At 36.9% G+C, this 13,885-nt stretch overlaps 1 protein-coding gene across 4 annotated transcripts in view; it reads left to right on the top strand.

The window, feature by feature from the left end:
- Positions 1-13,885, top strand: part of LOC143145302 (uncharacterized) — a 150,300-nt gene that overhangs the window by 77,517 nt on the left and 58,898 nt on the right. For 3 of the 4 annotated variants that reach the window (XM_076308555.1, XM_076308545.1, XM_076308574.1), the window contains exons 4-7: positions 3,547-4,505; positions 5,612-6,435; positions 9,628-9,991; positions 11,014-11,210. In XM_076308555.1, the coding sequence (XP_076164670.1) occupies positions 3,547-4,505; positions 5,612-6,435; positions 9,628-9,991; positions 11,014-11,210 (2,344 nt within the window). The remainder of the gene's footprint in view (positions 1-3,546; positions 4,506-5,611; positions 6,436-9,627; positions 9,992-11,013; positions 11,211-13,885) is intronic. The other variant, XM_076308564.1, reaches the window with a different exon arrangement.

Below are 13,885 nucleotides of genomic sequence, written 5' to 3'. Positions count from 1 at the left end.
TCATCGCTATAGCGACAGACTACTTCCACTACGCTGTCTGACTAACACCACTGCGATGTCTGTTTATCCTTATTACAGCATCCGATTACATCCACTACACCGTGCGGTAAGGTTCGCTACAGCAGTGTTGTATTTTAGCCATCTAGCGGGACAAGATTATTGCAACAAAGGAATATTGATTTTCGTTGTTTCATTGATTTCTTTTCACTAATAAAAAACATAATCTTGAATAAAATTGGAATATTACGTCTCGAATGAAATTAGAAGAGGAACGTTTCTTTCAATAGTCGTTAAATTAAGGTCAGAAATTTTTTAATCAGAATGGTACTTCGAAACATATGAATTTGAAAAGTCGTTATTTTCCAAGAAAGACACGAATCTTGTTTACGTGTAATTTTCAACGACCTTAAACAACATTGACTCACGTGTCATTGAACTCGTTCGACTTACTGTGTGGAAAAAAAAAACAGAGGTAAATTTCGGTTAACCTTGACTCCTCTGAAATTTTGAAAGCGTAAGAAATGTTTGTAGGTAATGTTAAGAGGAACACGTTTTATATAATACAGTTCCAAAAGTCCAAGATCACCCAAACCCCACCCATCGTCGCTACAGACACGAGCGAAAAAAAGTTTGTAAATTTTCCACTCTCGATACGAGACCAGAACGGAACATCTAGACTTCAGACACTTTTGACATGAATATGTAGATAGACAGACCCTGGACGAAGGTAGCACATCTCCATTTTATTTTGTACAGTAATTTATTCGACTCTCAAAATACTCGCCTAGTTACTCGACTACGAATTTTCAACCTCTTGGCATTTTATATATATATATATATTATTTGACAATTTTTAATGTACACAATTATTGAAAAATCTAAATAAACACATTCATTTAAATGTTTCTCTCAATCGCGTCAATATTATTAATAACGCAAAATGTATAAACGAAGAGGCGGAGAAAAGCATAAATCATGTAGTATGGCAATATAAATTCTATAATTCCCAAAGGTTAAACCAAAACCGTGAAATATGCGTAAAATTAAATTGCGATTACCACTGGATGGAAAAACAATAATCGCGAAACGAAACATCCAAGCGTGTTCACACGTTCTCACTTTTTTCAGAGGATACGGTTTACACATTTAGTTTTCAGTTGCTAAACGCTGCCAGAAATATGCACATATAAAACCGTAATTGAAATTTACACTGTATACCGACACGATACAATATTTTGTGTATACCTCGTACTTGTAAACTGAGAGATACCTCGACCGAGGTTTCAGTTGCTCGATAAAAAAAAAAAAAAAAAAAAAAAAGAAAAAAGAAAAGAAAATAAATAAATGAACGCGTTCGAGCGAGAAACTTGGCGGGCAAACTTACGCACGCGGTGCGCGTCGCATCGATATCCAGCATTAAAAACGAGTTCATTGAATGTGTCAAATGCACCGACTCTTCGAAAGCGCATTAATTCAGTCGACGAAAGAAAAATATTTTCTTCTCTGTCGATCCGCTCCGCCCGACGCGTACTCGATGCTTCGAGCGGACGCCGCGTTTATGTCTCCGAGGGTTAGACGGTGAGCGTCATTTAAATTTCATATTTTCGTCATTCTAACTGGCGCGATCTCAATTGCAAATCACTGGCTGCTCTAAGAGGCGTATGCTCAGCGCAGCTCGCTTCGTCGCGGATTTAATGAGCTTCACGATCCCCGGAGGCTGAAACTTCCGTTCGAATAGTTTGCAACATTTGTCGGTCCGATCTCGCGAACGTCGGCCACATCTTAAATATATTGGGCAATAAGAATAATGGAGGACTGTTTATATCTATCCGCTTGTTCATTAACATAAAAATTAACGCTACTCGTCGCACACGTGTATCTTACAATCCCTGATTCCTAGTCACACCACTCGTTTAACCTAACATATCTCATACACTATTGTCAATATAAATCTATAATCCAATTTAAACAATATCAATCCCCTGTTGTTCCATGCTTGTCGAATGTGCTTTGTATCGTAAAATTTCGCGGACAAGTTATTCAAATATTTCGAAAACGACAAGTTACGAGAATAACCCACGCTCGTCAGAGGAAACATATCGGGTCATTGTTTCACCAACACGCCGCTCTAGTGTTTCGAATTTTCATAGGAAACGAGACTGGGAGTTCGTTTTTGGCGAAACGTGTAACTTTTGAAAGGAAACCAAATAACCACATCCGATGTGTGTTTGACGTTCAATCGCTGCTTGTCACGAGGTTCATTTATTGTATATATCCCAATTGCATTATTTCCACGCTTACCACGTGTCTCAAGCCAATATTGCGTTTACTATTATTGGGTTATTCGAAAAGTCATTTCGTTTTTTTTTTGGTGAAAATGAAACACGATTTTTTAGACTGTATAAACATTTTATTAAATTATATATTCTCCATTTTGGAAAACGAAATGACTTTCCTAACAACTCAATAATTCATTCGTTAACAATTTCTTGAATACCCCTTCTCCCCGTTCATTATACTACTAGTAGTCCGAGAATTACTCTACTAAACTCTCTTACTAAACATTATCAAGTACTTAATGCGATAAGAATTAAGAGATATTTCCAATTTTATTGGAAATCCAGCTCTGTTTAATTGAAAACATTCGTTGTTAGAAGAATGTACTCGCGAATAATTTTTCACTCACTATGTTTTCAAAATATAAGAAATTGCTTCAATCTTCTAGTCTTCTGAAATATTTTCCAATTATCTCCTCGATCGTTTATTATTGTAACTGTTGCTATTTCGAAATTGAAATACATGGTGAATGAGAAATCGTAATACAGTCGGATAGAGGATAATTTTACGTGAAAAGTAAGAAAACAAATTTCGCGTATTTTCTTATCCGGTGCTAAGTTTTCGAGAGAGTCGATTTTGAAGATTGTTCAACTATGCAAACAATTAAATACGATGTAATCATCGAGTATTATGTGTGTTAGAGATAGTGTCGATTGATAATGGTGTGGATAAAGCAATACAAAATATTTCTATTTCTTATTCGTCTTCTACTCCTTGGTAATTTACAGGTATTGCTGCACACGTAAGTGTATTGATATCTAGACAGAGTACAATGTACTCCCGTTTTTTAATCTTTCGAATTCTTCGATAATTATTTGCTTCAAATATGTAACGTTTGGAATTAATTTCTTTGCATACTTGTTCTTTGATATGCCCTAAACACCATCCCGAACAAACACGATCGAGAATAGTATTACTTACTAATGGTAAATAATCAGATCGTATTTAATATCGTTTGCGTAGTTGAACAAACTTCAAAATCGAATTCCTCAAAAACAAACTAATCTGAAATGTTTTCCAATTATCCCTTTGATCGTTTATCAGCCGTCGCTACTTCGAAATCGAAACATTCCCTCCTCTGTTACACCTCGAGGGTAGAGTGGACGAATAACAAAGATCAACGTTCATTGTTCGATCAAAGAGTCCCTGTACCTCCCATGGTATCCCTTTGCAAAATAAATCTTCTCCGACGAATTATTGCGGTTACAGGCACAGTGCGGTCGACGAAGAATCGCCAGGGTCTATCTCCAAGTCACTGACAGTTCCGCCCGTAGACTCGAGGGACTCCACGCTGGACGTATCGCTAGACGCTTCCAGGAACATCGTTTTTCCATTAGACTCTGGTTCCTCTCCGAAGCACTTTTCCTCGATTCAGAACATTGAGCTGAGAAAGTTGACCGCATCGTCTACAGGGGCCAGGTTTCACTATCCACCGGGGATAACGCCACTATCGTTAAGTTTGGGTAGCGGAGTCCGAGATTTCCGATCTAGGAAACAAGAACCGATACTTCCCAGGCGGGAAAGCTTCTCGAAGAGATCGTCGAGTTATCAAAGATCGAAGGATCGCCCGACGGAAGAATTCGGTGACCTGGACGACAAGGTGACCATCAAGTTGCCTTCCGAAGAGTCAACACCGAGGACGAAAGACCACGAGGACTCGTTCAAGAGTCCCTCTCCTGAGGACGTTTCTGATAGAGAGATCGTTGAGGTTCGAAAGGACAGTGCCCTGTTCCTCGAAGAGGCGGAGGGGCTACCAACTCTGCGCGATATTCTCAGGTCCAGGGGATCTAGGATCGTCAGACCTAGGAGAGAGAGCAGCGGCTACGCGAGCAACCTGGGTACTTTCGACGAGGACGGACGAAGTTCTTTGTCTACGGACACTCTGCAAGACCTGTCCTTGTTCCTGAAGGACAGGCGGAGATCGTCCACCGGACCCAAACGCTTGAATTCTAAAGTGATCATTGGCAGGGCGGAGGAAAGTCTAACGGAGGAGGTAGCAGATATCGGTAAAGGCAGAATGCCGACAACGGAAGTTGTCAGAAAGGTGTCCAGTACGGGACTGGACATGCCCAACATCGATGAGGTTAAAGAGCTGTTGCGAGACGAGGTAGCTTCCAAACAGGAGAACTTGGACGACCTGTGCGATCTCGTACAACCTATCGCCATTGGTGAGTAACATTTGCCAACGTGGTTTGGGTCTGAGTTGGATCGGTTCCTTATCAGGGACCATGATTTGAAACTTGGAAGTGTACTTGATGACTTTGCTGGAAAGTTAAGGGTATTGGATGAGCCCAACGGTAATCGGTTGACGTAGAATTATACAGAGTTGTATAGTTCTGTGTTAGGGTGATGGTTAGTTGCCCTTAGAATGTACAAGCTGATTCAGAGATACATGTCCATGCATTAGAGGATAAATCTACGCACTAAGATGAGTAAAAAATGTCCTACGAATGTGTGCCCTGTATACCTTAGTTTTCGAGTTATGAATGCTGAAAAAAATATTCAAAGGGTCCAAAAAAAATCGATCGTTTCAAGTCGGATCACCGAAATTGGATTGTAATTACTAAGGATTGTAATTATTGGTTATATTTTACTTAAACGTTTAAAAGATTCTATGTTTTTCTTTTCTTTTTTTCCTAATATTCCTGACTGCACAGCTGGGAAAAATGTTAATGTGAAATCTCTTCCGTGGAAATTCAGAAAATGTAGAGAACTGCTATTATGCTCACTATTAAGCCAAAACTTCATTACTTTGTAAATACTTTAATTTAACAAATTTTTGAATTGTAAATTTAGTAATTTTGAACTCCGAAGTTTTTGAAATAAATCTTTTAGCATAGTGGTCCAATCTTTTGAAAAGTAACTACGTAATTTTCTATAAACTTTGAAAATTGATGAGCACATTTTAATCCATTCAGCTTTTAGTTGTTCCGCGGTTCACGTGGATGAACTGTGTCACTGACTCGGTGAATTTTCACAACATTGTACTTTAATGTTCACAAGATGAAACTAATACATTATTACTACGGTAGAAACTATAATCGAAAATTGATCCGGGGAAAGAGTTTTGGTCTAGGGTATGCATTACGAGTTTGATTCATATTTGAGGCTGAATGGATTAAGATTTTTTAAAATACCATGCACTCGCGTATAAATCGGATGATACGATTATAATGTAATCCGTACGGACAATTTAACTCGAGTTTAGTTTTACATTCAATGCCCCATAGCGATAGAAAGTATATATTAAGATAATTCTTTTTTGTTTCTACAGCAGAATTGTCTGCAACGAGACTTCAGGGTCCATCTACAAGTATCATTGACACTTCGTTCATCAGCGAATCCATGGAACACCTTTCGACATCTCCAATATCAAAGAACACATTGAACCGAGTGGTTCATCAACGACCCGTTGAAAATGTCAGCGAAGCTCTTGAGAAGCTTGACCAAGCCAGCGATCTATCGAATCTAAGAATCAATGTCGAGTTTGGAGCTGCGGACGACGAGGTCAGGATCGTCGAAGAACCGATCGACAGATTGTCGACACAATCGAAAGAGGGGGAAGAAACCGGTGAAGACGATATTCAAATGAGGGTTCTTCCACGATCGATCAAAGTGTACCAGCTGCTGTCGACCCAATCCGAAGATAGGACCGACGGTGAGCTGCATCTGGTGGACAGGAGAATCTCCTTGCAGATAACCAAACAGGACGACGTTGTCCAGACTGTGATATCACCTGCCGAGTCCAAAGATGATTTGTCCGTTCACGAAGAAAGTAGCACTTTAACGCTGAACACCAGTGTCTCCAGCCACATGGGCACCCAAACGCTGACGTTTGTTGAAATCACTGACGATCCCCTTGTCAGGAACGTGTCATCACCTGGTGACGTAGGAACGAGCCAGAGGTTCCTGGGGGATGCTTCCAACGTCAATGTGAGACCTATTTATCCCTACTGTCCCTACTCCCCTTATGGCAGCCCTCAAGGATCGCCCAGAAACAGGAGGAGACCCCTCAGAGAGAGCAGGAGGGTTTCCATCGACAATAGACAAGGTGCTCTACAGTTAAACCAGTACAAGCTCCTGGATAACATTGGACAGGTGAGTCAGAGCGCCGCTTTCACTAGGTCGACCCTGGATGCATGTGTGAGACACTGATTGTTGACAAAGAATAAGGATGAGGAGGATTTAGTAGGCGAACCAGGTGCTTCTGAGATAATAGAGGGATGTATCCAGGGCTTTATATTCGATAGCGCGCGAAAGTTTGTTTGGAGAGATGGAAATTGCTTCACCGGTGGAAGAAATTAGAAAAGTGGTACCTGGATTTGCATTAGCAATAAATTATTAGCAGTTGTTCGAAATAATGATTGAAATATCGGTTAAAATGCGATGGTATTAACGTATATGTGTGACCAAAATTTGAAATAACTTATAATCCAGTCGAAACATATAATTATTTATCTCAAATTTCAGAAAAGTATTAACCCGGTGATTTTTGATTTTGAAAATTGAAATTAAAGTTCTACTTGCTATTACCGACAATTATTGGTGCATTTATATTGTAAATAGGTATTTTTAATTTAAATCGATTTAAGATATTCTACTACTAAATTATTACAAGAATTTGCGAAAAAAATAATTTAATTTAACAGTATTGAACGAAAATAACACTGTTATCGAAGCATTTGAAAAACTGTAATAATATCTGAACGTAGTATTATTGGAAACATAAGGTACGATCAAGTTGCACTAAAAGATATATTTTTTGTTACAAGAATCAATTTTTTCGTGATTATCCATACATCACTTTCATCAAAATTTAAGTAGTATTCATGGTTCGAATAAAAAAAGTGTCGTCCTTAATGAACCTTCTTGCATGAGTTGATAGTTTGTACTGTTTGTTTCTTGGGGCACTACTAGTTTGTGATCTATTGCAGCAATTTTTCGTGTCGCTGTTGTTATTTCTTAAGAACTAATTAAGAGCAAGGCAATTAAAGTTGATTGTCGGCAATCGCGTTATGTCACACCCAGTAACGCGATATCATTCTTCGAGAACGAAGATAAATGATTGACGGAGTCTCGTTTTCGATCAATTTAAGACCGCTCATCGTTTTATATTTTTAAATGTATTATAGACTATGTCTTTTTTACACATGTGTGGATGTAGCTATATGTATAATACATATAAACAATAAAGACGAAGAAGTATGTAAATGTAAAAGGGACGTTAAGACCTAACCTAACTTAACCTCAATATTAATATAGATTTGTATAATTTTTTACAATTATTGATACATATATACATACAGAATATAAAATATCTTGTATTTTTTAATTTTAAACGAAAATAATGAAAATTTGTCGACAAATTCATTAGAGGTTTAAATTATAGAAATAACTAATTAGAAATTTTCGATTTTAAATAACTTTATTGAATTTCTCATGGATATTGTTTCGTCGAAATTCATTATCGACGGGAAACGTTGAGTTCAGCTTTACAGCTCGGTTTGCCCGATGATTTACGTTAATATTTAATTGAAGAGCGAGCGTATTTAAAACTATGTACCACACAGTTGCTTACAGAAATGAATTAAATTCTCTCGTTAATCTCTTGCTCCTTTTTGCAGGAATTAATTTATATATTCAATCACTGTGTAACTGAGAATCATCTATAAATAACCATCTTTTGTTCGTGAATTTATTCGTGTTACTGGAATTGCTCGATTTAAAATGAAATTGATTTATTCCAGGCAGGGCTAACATTTTTCTTTCGCTCTTATTATTTCTAGTATAATAATGTATCCTACAGTATTTATTCGTTAAGATTTTATCGTTCTACAAATTACCCCAAGTTTTAAATTACCGACTCGGTATTTGTTCTATAATTTTGTATTTTTCGAGAAAAGTTCACTGTTTAAACGAGAATAACCTGTTCCTAAAGTACGAGGTGTACCAAAGAAATATTCGCTACAGTGAAAACGTCTGCAAATTCAAAGAGTTTAATTGGCATACTAGAACGTGATACGGCATTTTGTCCGCGTGAAATTCCCTGTTCTGTAATTCGCAAAAATTAGCAAGCATGTGAAACGGTTAGGGGAAAAAGAAACTCGTGGAAAACGTTCTCCGCGTCGACAAGGTGAACTCCGAGAACGGTTTCAACCGGAAAAGAGGAAAAAAATGTGGGGACTTTTTCGAACGAGAAACGTCGTTCCGCGCTTTTAAGTTGCGTAACGTAGGTAGACGATTCAATCCCTCGCTGATCGCGTCCTTTCAAACGGCTCTCGAAGTTGAAATTAAATCGCCGTGATCGCTCTGAACGGGCCGATAGAACGCAAAATTAATTTTCACCGATACGCTTGTATTTATCGCGCTGACGACTATATCGTTCCGTCGTTATTGAATGAACGTCTCAAAATTTGTGTCGATCAACGCGAAAATTGCGCAGGTGTATTTCGAAAATGGCAGCGAGATCCACTTCGGAATTGGAGTACGCACCGATTGCTGTACAAATTCATTTTTCGCGAGAGATTATTTGCGAAACGCGCGTTTTATCAATTTCGAAAACATTTCGAAATTAAATTTGATATCCTTATAGACGATTCGTCACAAAGGAAACAAAATATTAATACATAGTAATGGTCATAACAGAATGTTATTATTATTGGAGTAATCGTTTAAAATTCTTTCTCTGCCTTGCTCAGAGTATCGTTTGAAGTTACGTTTTGGAAACAGTACTTGGAAATTACAACCTCTTGTAATACTAGAAACTATGTGCAAGAAACAGCATTAAATAAATAAAATAAAAGTTTGATATTGTGTTAGAATTGTATTGATTCTATTCAGTCTTTTCAAAACGATACAAAAAGTAATTCTAGTTCGACACCTTTCTTTAGGTTCTTTTCAGAAATTTAAGATAAGAATATTGGTTACAACAACCACGTGTTTTTAATACGTATTACACACCTACTACTAATTTCTATATTTATCGTACAATTTTATACACAACTAGACTAAATGTACAACTCGTATTAAAAACATGAGATTATCATAATCTGTATTATTATCTTGTATTCCTCGAGAAGACCTAAAGAAGAGTCCTCTTGGGACAGAACTTAAATCTTATTACTATCGTTCGATACAAGTGAAGAATGTTTTAAGAAAAAAACTTCGTCGATTTATATCACCCGACACATTTAGAAATGAATTTCTTGATCGAAAGTAGAGGTTAACGAGATCATCGCGTTACATACTATCGCGAAACGTTATTGATCTCTACCGTTTCTTTTGTCACAGGGTTCTTACGGTATCGTAAAATTAGTTTACAACGAGGAAGACGAGACCCACTACGCGATGAAGATCCTGAGTAAGAAGAAGCTGATGAAGAAAGCAGGAATCTTCGGTAGAATGGCCCCGGGCAGAAAGGGAGCTGCGAACCCTTTAGCGAAGGTCTACAGGGAGATCGCTCTACTGAAAAAATTGGATCACCCTAACGTCGTGAAGCTGGTGGAGGTTCTCGACGACCCGGATGAAGACAATCTCTACCTTGTTTTCGAACTGGTTCAGAGAGGCGAGATACTTCAGATACCCACCGACAGGCCTCTAGACGAGGAAACTGCCAGGAAGAATTTTCGAGACGTTGTGATGGGTGTGGAATACCGTAAGTGCCTCCGAGAAACTTATGGGATTTACGGAGTCTAACGGAATTATAGTAGTATTTCAAACTGGCCAAGAGAATTCGTAAAAAGAAACAAAAAGCATTATTTAACAGGGAACATCGTGCAAACCAACAGAATTCATGGTCTCTTTGAGCATAGTAAAGTTACCAAGATCGTCGACCAAGTACTCGACGTAATTTAATGATACCGTTGTTAATGATCTAGCTGTTGGTACGAAGTTTATAATAAAAAACAATTTTCATTCTTCGATTTTTAAACGTGTCCTTTTTTATGTGTTATTCGCGTTCAAAGGATGAAAATTAACCTCAAAGTTATAGATGAAATACCTGTTTACTTAAACATCTAAAAAACTAATAATGACAGAACGAAATATAGAGCATTGAACAAAAATTTGGTTCTTGACCAACAGTCACAAGGTTTCGATGAATCTTGCATCATAGATGGCGCCACGGTAATCGATGAAATCGTATTTTCCTAAATATAAATTAAGTTATTTTGAATACTATACAATAGAAGTAGCAACTACAATTACGAATCAATATTCGTAATTAAATTTCCCAATAATGTTATAGCAACATCAGAGAGTGTTAAATGGTGTGGGTCAATGTCGGTTAGAATTCTAGTTTATTTTATTTAAAGCAATTCTGATCCCCTGAAGGGATCAGAGTGATACAAGAAAAATGTATATTCGTACAGTTGTGGAACTGTAACGTACAGAATGTTTAAAGTGTCCATGTATTTCTTCGTTAAAAACGAAATGTTGGACGTCCCCTCTAAGTGTCGCTACTCCTTCACGTTGAAAAACTTTGATTCAAACGATTATTTTCAAGTCGTAGGTGTACAAACGTTGATATTTATTGAAATATACATTCTCAATACACGTTCCCTCTAAAGTGTCGCCCTCCCCCCTCACATTGGAAAAGAAAAAGATTTAAATGATCATTTCGAAGTCGTAGATTTATGAGATTTTGTATTTATTGAAATTTGTTTTTTTTTCTTTCAGTACACTATCAGAGGATAGTGCATCGCGACATAAAACCTAGTAATCTGTTGGTGGCTAGTGACGGCCGTATCAAGATCGCTGATTTGGGGGTTAGCGCAGAATTGAGGGCATCGGGAGAATTATTATCCGGACCAGCCGGTACCCCAGCCTTCGCGGCACCCGAAACAACCACACCTGGTGCCCATTATTCCGGAACCGTGAGTACCTTCACGGTATAAGGCTATCGCTTCATTGATTTTCAATTTCGGTCATATTTATCGTTGACGAAGAATTATAACGCGGCGTTCAAATGTGAACCGTTCGTTGTGAAAGTGGTGCAGGTACATTAAAAAAAAAAGAGAAAACTTTTATCGATGCAGAATTTAAAAAACATCGATTTTATCTATAAAGAAATTTCGATGTCAACGAGATAAAATTTTCTTGCCTTCAGTAGCTAAACAAAACGAAAGAAGCGTTCGTTAAGAACGTAATTGTTTTTACGCTCGTAGGTCTATAAACAATTAGAAAAGTATACGTCACAATATTTCGAAACTCATTAGTGTGGAGCCCGTGAGAGAGACTGCAATTGTTTTGTTATAGAATCAATTCAGAAATTTAAATATTGCAATTTCGATATTCCGACATCTCCGATTGGATAAAGTTTTGATCATAACTGACGATGACACCTCGAAGCTCTTTATGAACGTTCATAACGTTCATAGCGTTCAACTTATTGCATAGTTAACCCCACTTGCGACGATGGTTCATCGATTTTCAATTTCGAAGTAAATTTCCTACTGTTAAATTGTGGCGTTCATTGACGTTCACTCTTGCCCTTAAACGATCAATTTTATGTCAACAAGATGATTTGCGATATTAATCGATAAAAATCCAGCGATTCCTTTCCTGGGTTAATTCGTTTCATTTTCTGTTTCGTCTGTCGATATATTTTCATTTGAATTTCAACGAAAGTACACTTGACTCGTCCTTTTTTATTGAAAATTTTGCTCGCGATCGAGCAAAGAAAGTATTTAAGATTTTGCAATTGTATCGTACGAAAATACGTATTTTGTACCAAAGAATCCCGGTAATGAAAGAAGTTTATTTATTTAAAATGCTGCTCCGATAATTCCACGGTCAATGCAGCGGTGAAATAGTGCGACAAACCGACTTTCTATTACAAAGTTTGAGGGCACGTTTAATGTCCTCGCGCACGTACAAACGGTACAGGAGTTGCACACTTCGGGAGGTAACATCGATTTTTTCACGGTATCGTGAAATATGCAGGTGAACTTGGAGGTACGGAAAGTTGCCGCCCGAGGAATTAGGTTAAAACTTGGCCGGTCTTTCGATTCGTTAAAATGTATCAAACGCGAAGAAAGTTCGCCTCTCGACCGATTCATAATTGATCGACAAAATTTTCTTACACGAAGGAAAACCAAGAGGAAGAAACCTGGGGTGAATCATAATACACGGTTAAAACGAACTACTATTAATTCTCTGTCCGAAAAACAAGAAATTGTGGAATCAATATTTTCGTACGACGTTTCTTTCAAGAGAACCAATATGGCGCGTGAACCAATATGGCGCGTGTTAATACGAAACAGTTTTCGATTTAATTTAACTTAAGAACTGAAGATTGAAATGAAAATTACCGAACAAAAAGTAACCAAATTTTATTTTATATTTTCAAACTACATTTTTAACGAAGTATCATCTTTGCCCTACCAATGGTATAAATACACTTGGATCAAAATCAATTTTCTCTTTTTCGCAAAAATGAAACTAACTCAACGATCATTGTCTTTTTAATGAAATTAGATCGTAAGCATTCTGATATTGACCAACAACGGAGTTTATTTTCAACATAACTGACATGCTTTAACCGATTGCAATGTAATCTGCTCGTGGAATCAGAACAGTGGTAATACGAAAGAGCGATACGTATCTCGACTAGCTAAGCGTACAACAGAATGAACACCCGCGACTCGTTATTACGCCTCTGCTCGATGGACGGTTCAAGAAGCGTATAATTTAACGTCTACTAATATAATTCATCCTCATTCGGATGTATTTCCAAGATTATAGGCATGATTTATCGTATGTCCTTATCGACAACGCAATCGATTTATTTACTTCTCCTCGTACGATTAAAAAGAGATTCGTGTCTCTAATAAGCGCAATACACCAAGTTGGTCTTGACAATTTACTTGAGCCTGTAACAGTTATAGGTCTGTGGGTATAAGTGAAAACATAGGAACGTCAATGAGGATACTTTATAGCTTATGCGCTACATAAGTAGTATGTTAATTGGAATAAATTCAATATGTAGTAATAGTAATTTGTTTAAGAGTATATATAAAAAATTACGAATCAAAGATCCAAATCGTTAGAAGTTGATATCTGTTTTGTGGTATTTATATAGCAACGTGTTTACTGATAGGAACATTAAAAACTGCTATTGTAGAATAGATATTTTAGAATTTGTTCAACAAAAGATCCATGGAAACAATTATTTCAGAACTTTTATTAGAACGAGTTTTATGAAATAAATAAAGCTTCTGTAGATATTAATTTTGTTTAAGAATATATCGTATACTCTTTTATATTAACGAACAAAATATTTGGTCTTATTGCGCAACAATTTTTGTCTTTATTTGTTATTCTATCTGAACTTAAATTTTTATTTTCGAAAACTTTTATTTGTTTTTAGAAACTCTTAATGTGGGAACATATTTTTAAAATAATTATCCGTTATTAATTAATGACATCTTGAAAATAGTATTTCAAATAATTATTTTGTATACAAACAGTTAATTTGAAGTAAACTTTTATTGGATTCCGTGACAGTAATGGTAAGATTATTTGTGAGTTCAATATGTGCAAAGAAGTT

This window comes from Ptiloglossa arizonensis, chromosome 1, assembly GCF_051014685.1.
Source record: "Ptiloglossa arizonensis isolate GNS036 chromosome 1, iyPtiAriz1_principal, whole genome shotgun sequence".
Classification (NCBI taxonomy): Eukaryota; Metazoa; Arthropoda; class Insecta; order Hymenoptera; family Colletidae; genus Ptiloglossa; species Ptiloglossa arizonensis.
Note: the sequence above shows the minus strand (reverse complement) of the source record. Positions and strands in the feature narration are given on the sequence as shown.